Genomic DNA, 21,676 nt, shown 5'->3' on the forward strand with positions numbered 1-21,676 from the left:
TCCAAGTGCCCGAAGAAGCGTCCACGGGTTCCATCTGTGGAGGGTGCCACTGACTGCCACTGACATCCCCGAACAGCTGGAGCGTGGACGTGCTGTGTTTCCCAACCTCCCGCGTTCACCACCTTTTCCCTCCTTTCGATTCCACAACATCGACAAGACCCCTAAACCTAGTCTCATACCACAGCATTGGAGCTTTGGCTAATGGGTAGCTTCCATCACCAACCCATCCATTGATCAAGGAACCTTCGTCTCCGACTCTCAGAGTAGCTGCTGAAGAGGCGGACAGGGAGGCTACAAGCAGCCCACCTCCGACTACCTACACTCTACAGGCACCACGATCAGACCTCGATTCCCGCATCCATCCATATTCACCCTCACTGTCGCATTGTCGATTCGTCCGAGCTATATCCTTCCCTGCATCCGTCATATATAGTACGACACTTAAGCTCCTGATCATAGTCTACAACCATGGCGGGCATCGAGCAGCTCGAGATTCACAGCAAGGTACGCTCCCTAACCATGTCCGAGCTAAGCTTCCATAAACTTCACGAACGGCAGTTGCTGACCGACGAACCGCTCTTCACCCCTTTAGTCCTACATTGTGCGATGGGTCAAGGTTGAGGAAGGCCACACGATATCATGGAGTGTTCAACCACACAAGAAGTCCATGTACGAATACCTACAAATCCCATAACCTCCCCGCCTCGTCTCTCCTCACCGACTCGCCCCAGCTTCAAACATTCGCTGACCTTGCAACCAACTCGACTACAGAAACTTCGCCATCGTTAAGCACCCAGGAACTGGCGGTACAACTGCCGGCTCCCAGACCTTCGAGGCCACTGCCACGCCCGAACAGCCACCCACCGAGACCGCCGTCTCCGATGCGAAATCAGGCCTGTTCAGGAGAGATGCCAGCACAGCGCAAGATCAGCTTGCCAAAAAAGGCTTTATACCCATCAAGTGGCACGGCAAATGCGAGGCCGACAAGGTTACAGTGGGCACATACGACGTCACCAGTGCTGGCATGTACGGCCTCGTCCTCGACAACACCTTCTCCAAGCAGACGTCCAAGACGGCCACCTTCGTCCTCCTTACATACCCTACCGGAGCCCCGCCTCAGACTGCCCACCATCTGCCTACCGTACAAGCTGGGTCCGGCTCAAACGCCAGCAGAACGAGCTTGGGAACAGGTGCTACCCCCCGACTTGGCGCCACCAACTCCGACTCGGTCGATAGTCTGACCAGTCATGTCGCCGGTGGTCGTAGCCGTGCTGTCTCAAACGCGAGGAGCGAGGGCGGATTTGTACCGGGCGCAACTTACCACGTCGGTGTGCTTCTCAAGAGACGTCGCAAGAAGGGCCAAGGTTTTGCCCGCCGCTTCTTCTCTCTCGACTTTACGACTTGCACACTATCCTACTATCACAACCGCAACTCGTCTGCCCTGAGAGGAGCTATTCCCTTGAGCTTGGCCGCCATTGCCGCTGATGAGAGACGGCGCGAGATTACTATCGATTCTGGCGCCGAGATTTGGCACTTGAAGGCGTCTGGTCCGAAGGACTTCAACGACTGGGCCAAGGCTTTGGAAAAGGCCAGTCGCATTGCTCGCGGTCTGGAGACACTTAACAACGGCGCATCCCTCGGTGTTGACAGACCGGCTTCGCGACCCTCCACGAGCGTACCCAGCGCACAGCAAGAGGATGAAAGAGAATGGGCGCAAGTCGAGTCCTTGGTTAGCAGGATTGCAGGAACAAGAGATGCTCTCAGACGGCTAGTTAAGGATATGGCTGCCGAGAAGCAGGCGCCTGGTGTTAGTCAGGCCTCGTTGCTCTCACCTAATACGCCAGCGATCGCGGAGGACTCTGAGACCTACTTCACCCCTTCGACAGACACGCGCAGGCCGTTCTGGAAGCGCAAGACCAGCAATGCTTCGCCGGGCGCGCAACCAGGCGTTCAGGCAACGACTGGAGCTGCTCTGGCGGTGCCATCGCCAACCAGTGCGACGGCCGTTAATGAGGAGCGGAACACCTACGATAACTGTGCGGCTCTCTTGAGCGATTTGGATTCTGTTGTGGTCGAGTTTTCGCAGTTGCTGTCTAAGAATAAGCGCCGAAGGCTCCCTTCGCAGATGCTGCCCCCTAACATGATACCTGCGGCTTCTAGAAAGAGTTACGAGTCTACGACGTCTACTATCGATGAGTTCTTTGATGCTGAGGCTGGTGAGACGGGCGGCGCGGGACAGAACCAGGTTATGATTATTCGTCAGAGCGAAGAGGACACACCCGGCTCAGATGCGGAGGAGGTCGATATCCACGACTCTTCATCAGTTTCTTCTGTCGAGGAAGAGGAGGAGTTTGAAGGCGTCGGAACGGAGAACCATGACAGTCTGTTTCCCGTCAAGCCGAAGTCTCTGGCGCCACTGCCTATCACAGACACGGTTACCAGACGCACAACGATTCCTGCTGCAACGGTGCCCCCTCCCAGTCTCATCGCGTTCGTCCGCAAGAACGTGGGTAAAGATCTTAGTACGATCAGTATGCCTGTTTCTTCAAACGAGCCTTTGTCACTGTGCCAGCGTATGGCGGAACAGCTTGAGTACGGCCAGCTTCTCACGGAGGCTGCCAAGAAGACTGACGCGAAAGAGCGTCTTCTGTATGTTACGGCCTTTGCTGTCTCCCAGTTCAGCAACAGTCGTGCCAAGGAGCGTGCTACGCGCAAGCCCTTCAACCCTCTGTTGGGTGAGACCTACGAATTGGTGCGCTCCGAGAACGAAGTGCCCGGTGGGTTTAGAGTGCTCGTTGAAAAGGTATCGCACCGCCCCGTACGCCTCGCGGTGCAAGCCGACAGTGCTCTGTGGTCTTTCTCCCAATCCCCAGCTCCTTCGCAGAAGTTTTGGGGTAAGAGTGCCGAAATCACCACTGAAGGCCGCGTGCGTGTCAGCCTGCACCTCCCCGACGGCACCGACGAGCTCTACAGCTGGCACATCGCCACCGTCTTCCTCCGCAACGTCGTCTACGGTGAGAAGTACGTCGAGCCCGTCGGCAGCATGAACGTCAACAACGAGACTTCGGGCGCCAAGGCTGTCGTCGAGTTCCGCTCGGCTAAGGGCATGTTCGGTGGCAGAGGCGAGGAAGTTCACGTTGAGACGTTCGGTCCAGATGGGTCCAACACCGGCCAGGCGCTCACAGGCACTTGGACGAGCAGCTTGAAGACGGTTCCCGGAGGCAAGGAGATCTGGAAGGCAGGCAGTCTAGTTCCCAACGCGGCGAATACCTACGGTCTTACGACCTTCGCTGCGTCGCTCAACGAGATCACTCCTTTGGAGAAGGGCAAACTGCCGCCTACGGACAGCAGGTTGCGTCCCGACCAGCGGTTCCACGAGCAAGGAGATTTGGATTCCGCGGAAGAGTGGAAAGTCAAGTTGGAGGAGGCGCAGAGAGTGCGGAGGAAGGAGATGGAGGAGGGAGGAGAGGAATATAAGCCGAAGTGGTTCGTCAAGGTGGCTACGGGCCAGGACGGTGAGGAGGTGTGGAAGTTGAAGGGCGGAAAGGAGGGGTATTGGGAGGAGAGGGCGAAGGGTGGTGGGCAGTGGACTGGGGTGCTGGATATCTTTTCGGGATAATCTGGTGATGCGATGGGGTCCGTGAGGAGGCAATATCTAATTTAGTAGGTACTGAAAAGCCAGCCAGCGTGCGAGAGCGAAGCATGTTATGTTTTTTTTTTTTTTTGGTTACTATACCTATATTAAGTATCACTATGAATATTCAATGAAAAAGGGGGTTTGTTGACTGGTGCAGTGATGGAGGGAGGTGCACAGTAAGTGGTACTGTAGTCGCACCCGCCGTGACGTCCGGACGAATCCACCGAAGGCCGAGCCCATGCCGTTGCAAGTCCGCGGGAGAAAGTGGGGAAACGGGACCGGGCCCGATGGATGGACGGAATTGAGCCAAATTTTTGAACAGCATCCCCGCTTGAGAAACATCAGAGTGGCCCGTGCCCGCCGATACCTCTCAACACTTTGGGATTTCCAGTGACTCTAGTTTGGCGCGCATCTTGTCCACAGTCCTTTTTCGAGTATACAGAGCTTTAGGGCAATCGAGACAACTATCGATAATACGGCCATAACACCTGACGACGATCACCGAAATTCCGCGACAAGCACACAGCAGCAGAAGCCAGGCGAAGAAGTACCCGAACCAGCGCAACGCGACAACGACTCCGACCACGATTCAACACGGCGGCTGCGAGGAAAGCGCCGTACGGAAATGCCCGTGTTATAGCCAATGTCCCTGGGAGTCAAACAGCTATGGAGAGCCTTGTCGAATTCCAATGGCGCTCGCGGGCTCTCCCTGATTCCCAGGGAGTGTGCCCCAGCACTAACTAGAGCAGCTCCCACCAGCAGATCTACTCTTCGCGCCCTCCACAGCCGGCTGCCGCTTTCCGACCAGTCTCAGTCTGAGGACATACACAGTCACGACGAGCTCGAGGCCAACGATGTGCAGCATACTACTACTGAGGTACACGACTCTGGCGAATACAAAACACCAACAGACCCATCACGAGCATCACCACCACCACCACCACCACCACCCCGAGAAGCTCAAGAACAAGCTCAAACACGAGCCCGGAACGTCCGAGATAAAGGCCCCGGTCTGGTCAACCGTCTAGCTAAAGTTCCGGTCCGCGCCCATCCTGCGCTCGAATCCGTCTTCGTCAGACCCGTCACCGAATATCCCGACCAGTACGAGACACGAGGGAGCGTGAGGAGTCACAGGAAGGACAACGCCCGTCAAAAGAAGGTGTTGGGAACTAGGGTACCTACCGACCTGTCAGATTGGCGCGCCACTCTCCGAAAGCTCTATCAATGGACGCCCATGTGCCTCCCCGAGCAGTTTGCCGACACCGTCAAGGTGATCATGCCCCGCGAGACCGCGCCCCGGCTCTTGTCCGACAGCGAGTGGAGTGTGTGGGATATCAAGTCTCGAACCGGCTGCAGGATGGTACTATACAGGTATGGGGACGCCGGTTACGAGGAAGGGACTGAGGACCACGACCCGTATTTGATTCTCAAGGGTTACCACCGCTCGGTGAACACCGCCATCGACGAGATTCTGAGTGTGACGAGGAGGGTCACCGTCATTTCCAGGACCCAGGACACGGAAGAGGTGCTATGGGACGGCAAAGTAGCCGGCCAAGACCTCTCCCTCCCCGCGCCCAGCGTATACGTTTACGCCCGCCGCACACCCTCTCCGCTAGCGCCTTACAACGTGAACATCCGCGCCGACGAGTTTCCCAAGCCGGAAGAATGGACCCGCAAGACCTTTGAGGAATACGTCGACGTCCTGATCAAATCCCGCATGCCCCCCAGCCTGGCCTCCAAGCTCTACCCCGAACACGGCCGGCACGAACTGGCCGTCATCGAACAGCTTGTCGCCGTCTTCAACGACGAAGTCGCCGCCCAGTTCGTCTCCAACGCCGCCTTCAAGATGGCCCTGCACTACATGACCCGCGGCGGCGAGACCTGGCGGCCCGAGCTGCTTTCCCTCTTCAACTACGCACAAAGCGGGCGGCGCATGCAATTGGACGTCGAAGTGTTCAACATCCTCGCCGAAGCGGCCGTCAAGACCCGCTCGCTGTATCGGTTTAGCCAGGTCCTGTACCTGATGGTCACGCGCGGGTACCAGCCTAACCTGCGCACCTGGATTCTGTTCCTGCGCATGTTCGAAGCAGAAGAAGTCAAGCGCTACGTCTTGCAAGCCATGAACGACAGGGGCCTGTTCAACGCCCACGGAGCGCTGCGCATGATCGCCAACGAGATGGCGCCCCACGATGCGTACCGCGCCGTTCAGTTGCGCTGGGACGTGCCGACCTTCTTGGCAAAGCAGGACGAACTCTACGGCCGCGAAAGGAAATGGGTCTCCATCGACGCAATCAACAAGATCATCCACGTGTTTGGTTCCTACTCCAAGTTCGCCGAGATCCGGCAGTTGCTCGATCTAATCTTCACCGGCGAGCTGGTTGCGTACCCGGATCAAGTCACTGTCAATACCATTCTCACGCACTGCAAGGCGCAGAGGAAACTGGATTTGGCAGTCGAGTTCATCCAGCTGTTTGAGGGTCACAATGCCGACAACAACACGAAAACGCCGCTGAAGCTGGATAAGATGGCCTGCGACATCCTCTTCGACCTGGCTAATTGGCAAAAGAAGCCGCATGTGCTCAGCACGATCTGGCGGTATGCCCACCTGGTGAACGCTACAACCTCCGAGATGCGGCGGAGGGGGACTAACCTGTTGGCGATGGACGAGACGGAACTAAAGAAGGAGAAGTTGGTGAGGAGACTCAAACTAGGGGATGAGGAGAGGGTGCAGTTTTTGAGACAGCTCTTGATAGGCGAGTTTATTCAGGCGAATGGTGGTGAGGAGGTGTTTGGGAAGGTTATTGCTGGTATTGCTAAGGGAGAGCAGGAACACCAGCGGGGGGTGGAAGAGATGGCCGAACAGGAAGAGGAGGATAATGAAGGAATACCGACCGCGTTGGGGGATTGGTTCCAATCTCAATCCCTCGTGGACTCCTCCAGCCCAACAACACCCCCATCATCATCATCATCACCCACTTCTTCCAACCCATCCCAACCCAACCCCAATCACAACATCCTCCAGTCCCACTCCTCCGAACAAACAGAACCAATAACATGGGGCAACATCTACGGCTCCTTCCAATCCTGGTCCTTCACCTCCCAATTCCTCCACCTCGAACCCTCCGCACCCATCGGTTCCCTCCTCCAGCAAGCCCTCGAGCGCGATCGCGAGCTTCACTTGGCCCTCAGGGAAGACGGGCTCGACAGGCTTGACGTTGAAGAGCTAATGAAGCCGATCGAAATCCCGACACAGTCAAGAACCAAACCGGCGTTTGCCGAGGTGCGCAGGTTGTTTATGAGGGAGAGGGAGGCGATGAAGAGGGGGGTTGAGAAGGTTGGAGTTAAAGAAGGTGATCGGGATGGAGATGGAGAGGTGCAAGAGGCGATGGCGTTTGGCACGGCGATGAGGAGGCAGGCTGTGGATCAGTGGTCTGGCGGTGGTGGTGGTGATGGTGAGGCTGCTGCTGCTGCTAAGAACGCCAGTGTTGACGAGGCGGCCTCGGCGGCGGCGGCGGCTAAGCCCAAGCCTAGTTCTCCTCCAAAGTCGAAGAAGGTTGTTGTTACAAGGGAACAAAAGCAACAACCCGCGGCCGCGACCGCGGCTGCGGCTGCCACGGTTGAGGCTGAGGCTGAGGTTGAGGTTGAGGTCGAGGCTGGGGGGTCACCACAAGAAGAAGCTCATAAGAGGGGTGAAAGGAAAGCGACACCAAGCAAGCCCAAGACACCACCAGCACCAGCACCAGTGGCAGAAGCGCAGAAGACCTCACCAACGATACCGCCAACACTTTCCACACCACCAACGACATCATCACCACCGTCAACGAAGACACCCACAAAATCATCGAAAGAGAGAAAGACAAAAGAAGCCGGTGTTGAACCACCATTACCGTCGTCGTCGGAGAAGAGGGTGAAGTGGGAGGATCTAGCAGATCTGTAGAGAGCTGGTCTAGCTGAGCTGAGGGATGAGATTTGTGTATGTGTGTGTGATGAGGAAAGCGTAGTAGGTAGTGTAAACTAGTTCTTGTACAAGTATATTCGGAAGGGATCTATAAACCATAGTTTCTTACGCTCTCAGTTTCCATCATTTGTCTGTCTGTCACTCATCCATCCCCTATCCTCCATCCTCCATCCTCCATCCTCCTCTTCCAAACTCCCTCGACATTCAAAAAGAACAACATCCTTCAAAATGGTCACCACAAAGTCCCTCGCCCTCGCCCTCACCGCCCTTTCCCTCGCCGCTCCCACCACCGTCTCGACCACTTCAACCCCCTCAACCGACTCCCCTTCCTCCTCCTCCTTCCCCTCCTCCTCCCCCTCTTCCTCCTCCGAAACCAAACCCTTCACCTTCTCCGAATGCCGTGGGTAGAAGACCTCCTCAACCCCTCCGCCATAGCCCTCCCTAACCCCCGAAGAGGTCCTAGAAGCATACCTATTACGCTTCCATCAACTCTACCTCTACTTCTTCCACCGAAACTTCTTCCACCGAAGAAGAAAAGATCTCCAAACGCGCCGGTGACCCATGGAGCAGCGCAGTCTCGCGCGTCAACGTGCAATGGGCGACGCCATCAACGTGATCAACGAGATGGCTGCTCAAGGCTCAAGGCGAGAAGTACTACACGATTACTACCTAGTGGGGGGGGACGACGACGCTGTGGATGAGCGGCTCGGGCGGCGAGGTTGAGTGGGACGTTGGCTGATACGGCGCGGCGGAGGCGGAGAGGATTTTGGGCGTGAGTTTTTTTTTTTGTTTTTTTCTGTTATTTCTTTATCTGTCTTCGTCTGGTGGCTTTTTCGCAAGAGCTTTGCTAATTGTGATTGATCTCTGAAAAATATAGTGAACACGTCGCTCGCACAAACCGGAGGCCAGATAATGGATTATTGCACTTGGGAGGGAGACACGACGGGTGGTATTGAGAATGCCCGCTGGGTGCGGGAATGGATGGGTATACCGTTGTTAAGCTTGAAAATAAGTGGTCTGGGGGACCGGGGGAGGGATAGGTAGGTAGACACTGTGCGTTGATAACAACAATAAATAACACTGAGTGACACCCATCATATCCTTTCGCTCCAGCCAGTTCCAAGATGTGGTGATCTGGATAAGAAGGAAAGCAGAGCCAAAAAGAAATGGAGGAAGAGAAAAAAAGAACATACAACACCAGGGATTCGCTGGTCGTCACCGACCCAACTACTAGTCTGGCCCTCACTGGCTTATCTATGGGAGAGCGGACGGGATCCCGAGTTTTCCAGTGGGTATGGTCGTACGTGCTTACTATCTTTCCAAGCTCTGTTTATAATCCAAGGACAAGTTGAAATAGGATGTGATGTTTTGGGGTGCTGATGTGTGTGCTACAACGTCTCGCCTTTCCAAGGCCGACGAACAGCAGCCCCCTGTGAGCCAGTTACCACAGTAAAAGCAAGACAATCCCCCGTTTGGCTTTCTACCACGCCGTACTGAACCTTCGGCTCCTCTTCCTCATCCCCATCATTGGGGTTCTTCGTTCGGCCGCGGTGGCGGAAATGCTTGGCTAGTTCGTCAGCTGAAGCGTTGCCGCTGCAACCGGCGAAGACATGGGCCAGTGATTGTCCTTGTAGCTGAGGTTCATCGCCGTTTCTGATGCTGTTGTAACTCATCTGTGTCCTTGCGGCGGGTGCTTCATCCTGGATACTTGTATCGTCGCCGGCTGATCCATCAATGCTCGTTGGGCGGTCGTCCCCCGATGATTCGGATTTGGACCTCCCGCTTTGGAGAACGGCGTTTGCGATCTCCAAAGGACTCATCGTAAAGTCTCGGCCCAGCCGCCACCAACCCCCAAAAAGCAGAAGCGTGGCGAGTGGTCCGGCAAGACTGACTATGACTGCGAGGATGAGGGCTGGTATGTTTGCAACGTAATGTACTTGGGTGGCATGGCGAGTGTAGGGAACTCCTTTCTGCATAATGGGGGGTAGCTGTTTGCCAAGTTCGCCGGTTATTTCGCCCGTCAGATCGTAGATAGGATCGGCAGCGGAACGAATAGACATTCGAAAGGCTATTTCACGGTAACTGTTGATGATATAATCCATCGGATCGTTGAAGTATTGATAACAAGGTTCGTTGTAGTCAGTGCTACTCCAGTTCGCTGCGTATAGGTTGGCGATAAGTCCTTCATTGTATGTTCTGTACGACTCGCGATCGTAATACTTCAGCCATGAAGTTGAGTTGAACAGTGAAGTTCCGACTTGCGAAAGTGGCAGCCAGTTATTTCCCGCCTTTACATCCTGATAATTAATAAAAACCTGATTTATCATAACACTTCGAAATGTCAATTTTGGTTAGCCTGAGAATTTGGATTGGGGAAGGAGGGCTCAAAGCTAGTGGTAGTGACTTACAGGGGCTCTACAAAAGAGTCATTTTTCCAACTTTTTGACTGCAAGGTCGCAATTTCTCCCTGGAGACTTAAGTCATACAGCATTGCTGAAGGGTTAAGAAAACATGTATGGTTGAGGTAAGCACCGGTGCACCCAGTATTAGCTTTCCGCCTTGTGGTAACCTGGAACATCCACCTAACCGACCATAAATCGTCTTCCGAGAGGTTGTAGTTGATGGTTGGAGTCACCGATGACTGGAACATCGGTATTTTACCATAAGGCGTCCCTTCTTGGTGCTTTTTGGGAAGATGTTTAGGATCAAGGTCATACTTATCCGTGTTGGGACTGATTTCAGTGCAGTTAATAACATCGAAGCCGAAAGCCTAAAACGTCGAGCTCAGTTAGTTATGGGCAAGGAAAAGATGAACTCAAGACGGAAAGCCCGTTGAAAAAAAATATCATCCAGAAAGTACATCTCACCTTAATGGTCAAGGTGCAATTCTCGCACCGTGCTCCTGGAATTCGCAGGGGTGCTTTGTCTAAGAAGTCCCGAATCACATCTGAAAATCCGGGCGAGAACTGCCCATCATCAGAGTCATCTAAAGTGCTCATCTTTCCGGCCCAAAAGTTGCTGATGTTGACAGTAATCGGAAGATCAATCGTGCCGTTCTGCGATACGTTGATGACCTGGACGGATGATGATCGTTGTATCAGAGGGCCGCGAAGTAGAGCCGTGATTGTGACGAGGATAGACACTATATAAATGTCAGTCATGATGCCATAGATATTGTGGATGTGGTCATGACCGGGGCAGGGAAGTAATGGAATGCTAACCTGAACTGACGCGAATCGCCTTTCCCTGGAAAATAGACTTGATTGCGCCCATGGTGCTTGAAGACCCAGCCCAGTTATGATGGAGGCTGCTAATCTGCCAGGCATGTTGTGTCAGTTGATATCATACCGATGACCGAGAAATGGTGGAACTCAACTGGTACCGGCGTTGTTGCTTGTACCCAGAAGAATATCACGGCTGCTTGGGCAAAGGCAAGCCCCATCAACGCATTTGCAAGAGTTGACGTGTAGGCCAAAAGAACACCGGGTTGTTTGAGCCCGGACCAGTCCTTTTCCAGACCACCATCACTCTCGAGAACGACTCCTATAGCAATTCCTGTGCCTAGTTCTTGCAATTAGCAATGTCATCATCTGGCTACAGTCGCAGTGTCAAAAGAGACGTAAGAACGAGTACTCACAACATATACAAAAGACCAGTGGGATAATCCCAAACCAGGGGAAACGTCTGAGGCCGCCTGGTTTCCAAGGGATTTTGCCCGCAGAGTCCTTCGATGAGTGTTTGTTGTAAGGAAACATGGGGTTCTTGATCAGTGACTCCATGACTAAACTCTATTCGATGAACAGCGAGGTATGGAACGAACATGTGAGTGGTTGTGAAGAGCGAAGAAGCAAGCTTGATGCCCATACTTATGGGTTTGGAACAATCAATGGGAGGGCGTTGACTCTGAACATTGAACGTGATTCAAGTGGGCGGTGCTCGAGTAGCTTTTCTTGAGCCACCACGAGACATTGTATGCATATCGGAAAGTGCTTTGTTTACGAACGGTTGTGCGAACTCGGATCCCGCTATGTATTTGATCAGGAACGTCCTATCAGACCGAAGCTAGACGGACGGCAACTGACAAAACCCCAGCCTGAATTCATTGCAAGGCCGGAAAGGTCTAGGCTCAGCCATCGTGAGTCGTTGTACAACATGCTTTTGTGAACATGAAGATCTGTGTTGTGGGACTCTGGCTGATAAAGACTATCCGCCTCGCATGATGCGGTCGCTGCCGTTAACCTGAGCGTGGAGGTTAGAACAGGGCAAGACATAACAGTTGTAGATGTACAAGAAGAATGAAAATGGGAGGGTGATGTCGCAACACGAAGAACAGATGAGCAACCGGGCGGGGACTGCGAGAAAACTTGTACCACGAACTCGTCCCATTTTACGCCTCAAGCAAGGCCATTTCAGTTAAAGACGGCAGGAGCATTGACATATCATGGTTGTTAACAGTCTTCGATAATCACCAGGGGCATGACTCCGCTGGCTGGTGATGGTCAGAGGAAGGGAAGGAGTTGATTGAAAGGAGGAAGTAAATAAACTGACAGTGTACTAGTAAGCGACAAAAAGTGGACCGAGTCATAGACTCGCTAATTAGCACTGTGCCTTCAAGCGCCAAGAGTGCCTGGACCGGGGGCCATTCGTACTTGCAGCCTGCCGGTATTTTGCCGCCAACTTAAATGTTTGGAGCTACCTCTACGGCCACCACGGTCACAACCCCAGGCACCGCGTGTCTACAATACATTTACAACCACATTCTCTTGAATAACCGTCGCCATGTCTAGACGGGATTTCCTTAGCCAGCCTGCGCCTGAGAACTACGTCGCCGGTCTCGGTCGTGGTGCCACGGGTTTCACGACACGATCCGATCTTGGTCCCGCGCGCGAGGGTCCTAGCGAAGACCAGATCAAGGCGGCCGTTGCGAAGAGATCTGCACAGCTAGGCCTGACCGAGGCCAAGGACGACGACAACGACGACGATGGCCGGTATCAGGATCCCGACAACGAGGTCGGTTTGTTTGCCGGTGGCATATACGAAAAGGACGATGAGGAGGCAGATCAGATATGGAAAGAGGTAGACGACAGGATGGCAAAGCGGCGACAGAAGCAAAGGTTAGTTATCACTTCCTATACATCACTTGACATCTACATCCATTCACAAGCCGCCCCTCCCCTCCCCCAACACACCCTCCCAGTCAAACAAGCATGTGGTTTATCGGTCAAGATAGATGAAAAGCAAAGTACCGACCAGAAATCGCATTTTCACAGGGAAGCACGAGAAGAAGCCGAACGATTAGAATACGAACGAAAGAACCCAAAGATCCAACAGCAATTCGCCGGCCTTAAACGAGCGCTCGAGACGGTCACCGACGAAGAATGGGCAAACCTACCAGATCCCAAGGACCTTACCGGCAGGACCAAGAGGGCACGCCAGGCGCGCATGGAGCGCTTCTATGCCGTTCCTGACAGTGTCCTCGCTGCCGCGAGAGATTCCGGCCAGTTCGGAACCACCGTTGCAGAAGACGGCACCGCTACCGAGGGGGTCAACAAGGATGGCACAGTCACAGATTTTGCCAAGATCGGCGCGGCCCGCGACAAGGTGTTGAGGGCGCGTTTGGAACAGCAATCACAGTCGAGTACCGTGGCAACGGCGGGAAGCGCGACGAGTATTGACCCCAAGGGCTACTTGACATCCTTGTCGAGTATGCAGGGTGCGGAACAGAGTATTGGCGACATCGAGCAGTTCAGGAAAATGCTCAAGTCGGCCGTCGACTCGAACCCGAAACAGGCAGCCAGTTGGATTGCCGCGGCTAGATTGGAGATTGCGGCTGGAAAGCCTGGTGCTGCCCGCAGCTTGATCGCAAAGGGCTGCGAACACTGCCCCAAGAGCGAGGATATCTGGCTCGAAAACATTCATTTGAACGACAACCGGAACGCCAAGGTCATTGCGGCACAGGCTATTCAAGCCAACCCACACTCGGTCAAACTTTGGGTGGAAGCGATGAAGCTCGAAAACGATCCAAGGTCGAAGAAGAAGGTTATTCGGAGAGCTCTCGATCACAACCAAGAGTCCGAAGCACTATGGAAGGAGGCTGTCAACCTGGAGGAGGACGTTGAAGACGCCCGGATTCTACTGGCCAAGGCGACGGAGCTCATCCCTGAGTCCCTCGACCTCTGGCTGGCACTGGCCCGTCTCGAGACCCCCGAAAACGCCCGCAAGGTTCTCAACAAGGCCGTCAAGAAGGTTCCCAACTCGCACGAACTCTGGATCGCCGCCGCCCGCTTGGAGGAACAACTAGGCGAAGGCAAGAGACGTCCAGTGATGAAGAACGCCGTCAAGTTCCTCGCCAAGCAAAACGCCATGCCCAAGCGCGAGGAATGGATCGCCGAAGCGGAAAAGTGCGAAGAAGAAGGCGCCGTCATCACCTGCAGCAACATCATCGAAGAAACGCTCGGCTGGGGTCTGGACGAGGACGACGACCGCAAGGAGCTCTGGATGGAAGACGCACGCGCCTCCATCAACCGGGACAAGTTCGCCACGGCGCGCGCCATCTACGCCTACGCCATCCGCGTCTTCCCCAACTCGAAATCCCTCTACACGGCCGCCATCGATCTGGAGCGCAACCATGGCAGCAAGGAAGATCTCTGGCACGCCCTGGAGAAAGCCGTCGAGGCCTGCCCGCACTACGAAGTCTTCTGGCTCATGCTCGCGCGCGAGAAAGCCGCCGAGGCGGGCGTCGACGAGGCCCGCCTCGTCCTGGCCCGCGCCTTCAAGCAGAACCCGGACAGCGAGGACATCTGGCTGGCGGCCGTCAAGCTGGAAGCCGACAACGGGTTCATCGACAAGGCGAGGGAACTCCTCAAAACCGCGCGCCAGAACGCGCCCACCGACCGCGTGTGGATGCGCTCCGTGGCGTTTGAGCGCCAACAAGGCGACAACGAGGCTGCTTTGGACCTGGTCCAACAGGCCTTACAACTCTTCCCTTCCAAGCCCAAACTCTGGATGATGAAGGGCCAAATCTACGAGGACCTCGCCCAACTTGGCCCTGCGCGGGAAGCCTACAGCACCGGCGTCCGCGCCGTCCCCTCGTCCATCCCGCTCTGGCTGCTGTACTCGCGTCTAGAAGAAAAGGCCGGCAACGTGGTCAAGGCGCGCTCGGTCCTCGACCGCGCCCGCCAAGCCGTCCCCAAGTCCCCCGAGCTCTGGACGGAACTCATCCGCGTCGAGCGGCGCGCGGGCAACCTCAACCAAGCCAAGTCGCTCATGGCGCAAGCACTCCAGCAGATGCCCAAGTCAGGACTGCTGTGGGCGGAAAGGATTTTGAATCTAGAGCCGCGCACGCAGCGGAAATCCTTGCTCGCAGAAGCCGTCAAGAAAGTGGAAGACGACCCGATCTTGTTGGTTACGGCGGCGAGGATCTTGTGGGCGGAGAGAAAACTGGATCGGGCGCAGAACTGGTTCGAGAAGGCGCTGTTGTTGGACAGAGATGTGGGCGATACGTGGGCGTGGTATTACAAGTTTTTGGTGCAGCATGGGACCGAGGAGAAGAGGGCGGATTTGGTGGCCAAGTGTGTTCTCAATGATCCGAGGCATGGTGAGGAGTGGACGAGGGTGGCGAAGGATCCGAGGAATGCGGGGAGGAAGACGGAGGAGGTGTTGAAGTTGGTGGCGGAGACTTTGTCTTGAGGTGGAGGGAGATAGGGGGTTGTTTACTTTGTGATGGTAATATGGTGTTGAGGGTTGAGGGTTGATCAACGCTGGGTCATCAGGTATGGATGAATAGAGCAGCGCAAAAGTTGAATTGAATCAGTCACAGCCACGGTCAATCATGATCAGCATCGGTGTCTTTGTTTGATGGTTCGCATTATTCGAATTAACTTCTTGTCATAAAGCCCTCCAAATGTCCTAATAAGTCCTAGAAAACCCAGAGGAAAAACACACCATATCCATGGTGTTGTCAATGCATTGCATCCATTGATGCATAGCGTAGTAAGTAAACCTTAACCCCCAACTCATTCATGATATCATTAACCCTTCATCATTATGATCAAAACGCCTTTTGTTCCGCCGACAATGCTGGATTGTGTTGTCATGTTGTTGCTTTCCATCTTTTCTCATAGTTGGTTGTTTACTTGGAGTTACCGCTACCAAACCAAGACTTGGCCTCGGCAGCCTTCTGCTCCACGGTGCGATCGAACTGGTCGATCTTCTTGAGCGCTTCGGCCTTGGTGTCCTTGGCGAGCGCCTCGGCTTGGGACTTGGTTGATGAGTAGGTCTTGTCTGCTTGGGAGACCTGTTGTTTTGCGCGTTTCTGTTAGTATCCAGCCAGTATCCAACTTTGCGATGATGTGGTTGGTAGTGATGGTGGCCGGCGGGAAGGGGAGCAAAATGGGAAAATCTTTAGATCTAGAAATGGAAGGGAGAGGAAGAGGGGAGAGAATGTAAACTTACAGCCTCATCAATCTTGCTGCCAATCTCCTTGCCGTACTGGGCGCCTTCCTGGCGGGCGTCGGTCTGCGAAGAGCGAGGCATCTCGGACTTGATCTTGGCGGCGCCGCGGTGCATGTCGGCTGTTGGGGGGTTTGTTAGTATCGCGTGCCGAAGAAAAGGATCATAATTTAAAGATGGTGTACATACCCTCAAACTTCTTCTCAGCAGCAGAAGGTTTCCCGCCGGCCTTATAGATGTAGTAACCGCCGATACCGACAACGCCGGCGCCGAGCATGGGGAGAACGCGAGACTTAGGAGGCATTTTGGATGTTGTGGTGGTGTTGTTAAAGGTGAAGTGTTTGTTGGTGTTGTTATTGCGTGGTTGCGATTATCGCGAGAGTGGTTGTTTGTGTTATTGTTGGTTATTGTGTTGTTGATGTAAGTGGTCTGGCTAAGGTAGACGACGGACGATATTATATACTCCTTCTAATGCGCAGAATGCATATGTCATCCCTTCATCTTTCCACTTCCCGTCCCGTAATTCTCCAATTCCAGGTTGGAGCTGCTTCTTGCCTGCGTGCTTGTCAACGCTGCTGTGTGCCTTCCGTCCATCTGCCATTCAATCATGAATTCATGACGTAGGTCGCTCTGGCCCTGAGCGGGGCCTTTGATAGAGTGGGGAAACGCGTGGATGCCAAGACTAGATCTGGACCCACTTGTTTGGTTAAGGTAAGCCCTGAAGCTCAACTGGAGCCAGTGTGGACACCTGCCTAGACGAATTACATCATTGGGTGGACGCGCCTGATTGAGCACATGAACCCAAAAGTTACAGGGCCCTACAGTTGCGCCTGCTATAGAGACTCTTGGTACCAGCCTCCAGACGGGAGTCCAGCCCAGCGCTGACCTTGGAACATGTATCGTTCCTCACAGTTCCAGTCGGCGTCCCAGTCGAGCATCCAAACCTGCATCACTCCCGTCTGCAAGCCAAACGCCCTGCCTGCCTGCTTGCCTGCTGCCGTCCACTCTCGAACCCTCCAATCCGGATGTCCGTGTCTATGAGCAGTAGGTAGAAGAAGAAACACACGACGTTTGACCCCAGAGAGCGCGTCTCCACGGCGTTGGCTCCGACCCCTACGCCATAGTACTTTGATGTCTTTGTCCTCATCCATATTGTTACATACAGCTCGGCTGTTGTGACCGAGTAGCCATGCCCAAAATCCGTCGTTGTCACCGTCGTTCATCTCGTCGCGTAGCTCCGCCAAAGGACAGCGACTTCGACCATGAAATCACCTTGGTAAACAAGGAAGACGTTTCGCCAGCTAGTTCCAGAGAATCTCTTGCGCACACAAACACAAATGGAGAAGCAGAGCCTTCCGGTTCCCGCCGACAGAAACGGCTCTCCGTCTCTACCGACTCCCGATCCGGAATAGAGGACGGAGATGCTACTCCACATCGCGTCGAAATCGCAGACGGTGACGTGAAGGCTACAGCACCGCCGGATGGTCCGTCCGTCTATGTCCAACGTAAGTCCAACTCTATCCACCGTCGGGTCCCATGACGATACTAACACCACCGAACCAGAACCCACCCCCGACCCCGACCAAGTCGAACGCAAACTATCATTTCCATCTCTCAAGTCCAAGCCCTCCAAGGCTTCGAAGGCCTCCAAAGCCTCCCGCGAGACCAATGGCAGCACCCGCCGAAAATCCCTAACCACCCCCGAATCCGCCATCGACATCCTCTACGAAAACCAACGCGGCTGTTTCCTCTGCGGCATCCCCCTCTTCTCCTCCAAAGCCCTCGGCCCCCTCGACACGCCACCATGGACCAACAAGCATCATTCAGCCTCCCCAATGGACATCACCAACGCGCAGGTTCCCGATCCGTCATGGGAGTGGGCGTGGGCTGAATGGCGCGTCAACCACGAGAAGGACTACGCCGATGAAGAAGGGTGGGAGTACAGCTTTGCGTTCTGGAAGAAATTCTCATGGCACCGGCCCAAAGGGTGGAATTCCTTTGTAAGAAGGAAGGCATGGATACGGAAACGTGTGAAAAAAGCAGCTGGGCATGACGTTCTGCATGAGGGACAGGACCCGTCCATGCTGAACCCGGAGTACTTCACCGTCCGGGCCTCCGCGGAGATGAACAGGGAGAGGAGCCGGAGCCGGAGCAGGAGCAGGACACGCAGCAAGAGCCGCAGTCCCAGTAGGGCTAGCACGCAGATGAACTCAAGGCGCAGTCGGGCGAGCATGCGGAGTATTTCGGAGGCGCTTGATGAGGAGGAGGATGAGATGGTGGAGGATATTGAGGATGTCGAGCAGCTGCTTTGTGTGTTGAGGGAGTGCAGGATCGATCGCGAGAAGATCGAGGCGGTGAATAATTACTTGGAGCACGCCGGTGATAACCTGGAAGGACTGGCGGGCGTTATGCACGATATCATGTCCATGTTCATTTTCCAGGCTTCGAGACGGGCGCTGTTGGCGAGACTTACGGAGGTCTATGACAAGGCTGTTGAGGAGCGGGAGCGGAAAGAGAAGGAACTGGAAGAGAAGCAAGATAAGGAGAAGAAGGACAAGGGCAAGTCCACCGAGGACAATGCCACTCCTCCAACAGACGGAGCCATGTCCTCGCCTGGATCACCACCCCTCAGCCCCGAAGAGCTCAAGGAGAAACAATCTCGCCGAGAAGAAAACCTCCACCAGGCTGTCAAGAGAGCCGACGAGGAAGTCAGGCGCCTTGAGTATTGGAGCGATGTCAAGGAAATGGTCGTTGAGGGAGAGACCAAGTACGGCGTGGATACCGATAAGGGCTGGGATCCTAGCTGGCAGGGAGTGGACAGTTCGGGACCGGCACAGCCGCCGGCGCCGAATCATGGTGATGCTCAGACAAAGTAGGCTGGTTAGGTTTGCTTACTGGCTCATGAGGCTCGACGAGGGGGGACACAGTAACAGTACCCTCGGTCATGATAATAAGAGGGGGAGACAAAGTTTGGACTGCACACGATATGGACACGACATGGGCAGGGACAGAAACGGGGACAGTATTCCTTATACTTCATTTCTTGGGTTTTGCGCGGTTGGCTGTTTTCAAAACAAAAAGCATGCATGCGTTTGTCGTCGATAAGCATTATCTTTATATACGTTCAGGTTTGGGTTGTTGGATAGTTTGGCTGGCTGGGATAGGATGGGCTGTTTTCGATTCTCATTCTCCTACAGGTTTTCTTTGGCATTCATCCATCATTATCATTATCATTCGCATTCAGGTTTATGCCTGAGAAAGCTTGCAAAGTTTGCAGTGGTGTCTTGCTAGGAGGTTAGTAGTGGGTAGTCTTAAGTGCATATTATATCCTTTATATAGGTTATGAAAGTGTTTATTTGCATCAGCTGATCGTTGTGTGGGTTGCTGAGTGGTGATGCGGATGTGTCTTTGAGGTGAGAACCTTGCTAGTGACGTTGGTGATGGGGGATTGAGAATTTTGGAGAAAAGGTGTATGGGGTGCAGATAAGAGGGAACGAAGGATAGTTTACCAGACAGAGAGTATCGTGATTCATCTTCAGGTTCGTGACCGAGTTTCTACTCATGGAAAAAAAAAAAAAAAAAAGACCGAGAACGCCAAGACGGCCACGGCTATGACGCTCCTTTCGTCTATTTACTGGGTTACTCCATCCTCCAAGTGGCCTAGTAAGTAGTGTCTACTTAACTCAAACGCGGCGCAGTGTCAGGCGCAATAAGACCCGACCGACGGTGTACTATGGAAGCTCAGTTGAAACAGAAGGAAGGAGCGTAGCCCAATATTCCAGAGACGGAACAAGATCAGACACTCACTACTCATCGGGAGGGTGAAGGATAGGTAGGATAGGTAGATTGACGAGCACGGGTGTAGTGCCGTTCCTAATAAGTTGCCAAAGTCATAACTTCTAGATTTTGTTGTGTAATTCGCAAATGTCTCCAGAGTGTTGTTCCGAACGATGTGTATTCAAATTGCAGAACATGTTTCGCTTTCGCTAGGTAGTTGAAGCCACTTATTTTCCCATTCACGTCAACATTTTTTTTATTTATTTGTCGAGATCACTTCGTACCTATTCACCGCATACATCACTCCATGTTTCTACCTGGAGAAAAACCAAAAGCAACCTCGACAAAGTGTGTGTGGTGACCTATTTCTTAGGTAGACATGCCGTATATATATATATATACTTCATATGTTTCTTTCCCTCGAACTTTGGAGGTAATCTGTGAATAGGCTGAACGACAACGAACGAATCAATGATGATGGTGATGTATTGAGTAGAGTAGAGGTCAGACTGTGTGTAAAGTCTGGAGGTCTAAAAGTAGGGCAAGGGAGGTCCCTGTGCGGTGGGGCCATGGCCAGTGAAGGGAGAAGGGAGCCATGGCTGGCCGCACGTGACACGGGACACCTCCAACATAATCACAATGGATTGGAATGACTCAACTACACGAAAATGCATTCACATTTCAACACTCGACTCGGCATGATCACAATACAATACACGAGGGCAAACACATAGATAGATATATTTCTAGGGACAGACACCTTGCGAACCAACAAACAGTTGATAATAACCCGACAGACACAATGAGTGAGGAGCACACCAATAAAGCAAGTCGAGTCGAGCAAAAGATGGAGAAAAACTTCATCCATTCCTCCATGATGACTGAATGTAAGCAAGCTTGTAGTCAGTCACATCCATTTTAGACGAAACTCAAAAATGATGAATTATAGGAACAGAGAAACATTGACCGACATGATGTTAAAGGATGTATGTCAAGACCTCTCTAAAGTTTCACCGCCATATTGACTTAATTTTTGATTGTTTTTTCTGTGGAAAAAAAGTCAAAAATAGCAACTTTGCTGTTCCCAGCAGATAGATGGTTCGCTGCACGAAGCGTTGAAACCATGGAAACAACCACTGGAATGTAAATATCATCGATATTGATCGAACCTGAGCGGTAACCCAGTAACTCGGCGGCCTCCTCACAACCCCAGACCAAAAGTTTCGAAACGCATTAATCTCCGTTACCCGTGTTATTGGAAGCGTTATTGTCAGGGCCAGGCCCACTACTAGTTCAGCCGTTGGTGATGATGGCTTCGGAGCGGTGGTGGCTTAGATCACCATATTTCCGCGGGACCTCATTTTACTTTTTTTCTTGGCGTTGCCGGCGTTATTGGGGAGCCATCACTGCTCAGCCACTCCGCTATGATACGTACGTAGAATAGCCATTTGACGTCGCGACGATGTAAATACGAACTCCGACGATGGATTTTATGGGGTATTGGTTTTGAGATCGTTGGTAAGCATATTCACCAAATACGAAGAGCTGAAGCTGGGGCAATCGACGACTCCGTCAATTGAAGGCATTACTCGTCAGGCCTACAAAATCGGCGCCGACTAGTAGCGGAATGAAGTGCACAAACCAATGTCACAGAAGCAGCAATTGAACACCAGGTTTGCTTGTCTTGTCAAGAGAGTGAATGTGTCTCATTTTCATTCAATCCCCAAAAAATCCTCCGCCAATGTTTTTCTAAGCAAGCATCTACATCAGAATAAGAAGAAGGTGAAACAGATAGCTTCCCTGCTCTCAGCCCACTTATTGTCCAGTTCCACCACCATGGATGGTGATTGACA

The 21,676-nt window shown here is 53.3% G+C and overlaps 5 protein-coding genes across 5 annotated transcripts; 3 read left to right on the forward strand and 2 right to left on the reverse strand.

Annotated features, from left to right (window-relative positions):
- Positions 1-468: 468 nt before the first annotated feature.
- Positions 469-7,574, forward strand: B0H65DRAFT_439704 (Oxysterol-binding protein-domain-containing protein; the record flags this gene model as incomplete). Its single annotated transcript, XM_062825436.1, has 5 exons — positions 469-504; positions 593-669; positions 772-3,552; positions 3,774-3,813; positions 4,278-7,574. The coding sequence occupies 5 exons, from the start codon at positions 469-471 to the stop codon at positions 7,572-7,574; spliced, it is 6,231 nt and encodes a 2,076-aa protein (XP_062684000.1).
- A 1,310-nt stretch (positions 7,575-8,884) lies between these two features.
- On the reverse strand, positions 8,885-11,503 carry B0H65DRAFT_96643 (uncharacterized protein). The gene is made up of 6 exons (XM_062831620.1): positions 11,233-11,503; positions 10,972-11,156; positions 10,817-10,910; positions 10,463-10,737; positions 10,004-10,365; positions 8,885-9,926 (listed from the first exon to the last, which is right to left on the reverse strand). Exons 1-6 carry the CDS (start codon positions 11,372-11,374, stop codon positions 8,984-8,986), a joined length of 2,001 nt encoding a protein of 666 aa, XP_062684001.1. The 5' UTR covers positions 11,375-11,503; the 3' UTR covers positions 8,885-8,983.
- A 792-nt stretch (positions 11,504-12,295) lies between these two features.
- Positions 12,296-15,424, forward strand: B0H65DRAFT_455650 (uncharacterized protein). The gene has a single exon (XM_062826247.1). It carries the CDS (start codon positions 12,375-12,377, stop codon positions 15,282-15,284), a length of 2,910 nt encoding a protein of 969 aa, XP_062684002.1. The 5' UTR covers positions 12,296-12,374; the 3' UTR covers positions 15,285-15,424.
- Positions 15,425-15,429: 5 nt separating this feature from the next.
- Positions 15,430-16,639, reverse strand: B0H65DRAFT_455652 (uncharacterized protein). The gene is made up of 3 exons (XM_062826248.1): positions 16,236-16,639; positions 16,050-16,168; positions 15,430-15,891 (listed from the first exon to the last, which is right to left on the reverse strand). Exons 1-3 carry the CDS (start codon positions 16,348-16,350, stop codon positions 15,727-15,729), a joined length of 399 nt encoding a protein of 132 aa, XP_062684003.1. The 5' UTR covers positions 16,351-16,639; the 3' UTR covers positions 15,430-15,726.
- Positions 16,640-17,083: 444 nt separating this feature from the next.
- On the forward strand, positions 17,084-18,934 carry B0H65DRAFT_96675 (uncharacterized protein). Its single transcript, XM_062831621.1, has 2 exons — positions 17,084-17,551; positions 17,610-18,934. The coding sequence occupies exons 1-2, from the start codon at positions 17,236-17,238 to the stop codon at positions 18,920-18,922; spliced, it is 1,629 nt and encodes a 542-aa protein (XP_062684004.1). The 5' UTR covers positions 17,084-17,235; the 3' UTR covers positions 18,923-18,934.
- The last annotated feature ends 2,742 nt before the right edge of the window (positions 18,935-21,676 follow it).

This window comes from Neurospora tetraspora (genome assembly GCF_033439725.1).
Source record: "Neurospora tetraspora strain CBS 560.94 chromosome Unknown B0H65scaffold_2, whole genome shotgun sequence".
In the NCBI taxonomy this organism is placed as follows: domain Eukaryota; kingdom Fungi; phylum Ascomycota; class Sordariomycetes; order Sordariales; family Sordariaceae; genus Neurospora; species Neurospora tetraspora.

Bases quoted from the DNA above. Each gene is read 5' to 3' on its own strand.
- B0H65DRAFT_96675 (XM_062831621.1), top strand. From the start codon at position 17,236: ATGCCCAAAATCCGTCGTTGTCACCGTCGTTCATCTCGTCGCGTAGCT. The intron at 17,552-17,609 runs GTAAGTCCAACT...CCACCGAACCAG, and splicing joins TCCGTCCGTCTATGTCCAAC to AACCCACCCCCGACCCCGAC.
- B0H65DRAFT_455650 (XM_062826247.1), top strand. From the start codon at position 12,375: ATGTCTAGACGGGATTTCCTTAGCCAGCCTGCGCCTGAGAACTACGTC.
- B0H65DRAFT_455652 (XM_062826248.1), bottom strand. From the start codon at position 16,350: ATGCCTCCTAAGTCTCGCGTTCTCCCCATGCTCGGCGCCGGCGTTGTC. The intron at 16,169-16,235 runs GTATGTACACCA...ACCCCCCAACAG, and splicing joins TGCTGAGAAGAAGTTTGAGG to CCGACATGCACCGCGGCGCC. The intron at 15,892-16,049 runs GTAAGTTTACAT...GCAAAACAACAG, and splicing joins GCAGCAAGATTGATGAGGCT to GTCTCCCAAGCAGACAAGAC.
- B0H65DRAFT_96643 (XM_062831620.1), bottom strand. From the start codon at position 11,374: ATGGAGTCACTGATCAAGAACCCCATGTTTCCTTACAACAAACACTCA. The intron at 11,157-11,232 runs GTGAGTACTCGT...TGCAAGAACTAG, and splicing joins ACTGGTCTTTTGTATATGTT to GCACAGGAATTGCTATAGGA. The intron at 10,366-10,462 runs GTGAGATGTACT...TCGACGTTTTAG, and splicing joins ATTGCACCTTGACCATTAAG to GCTTTCGGCTTCGATGTTAT.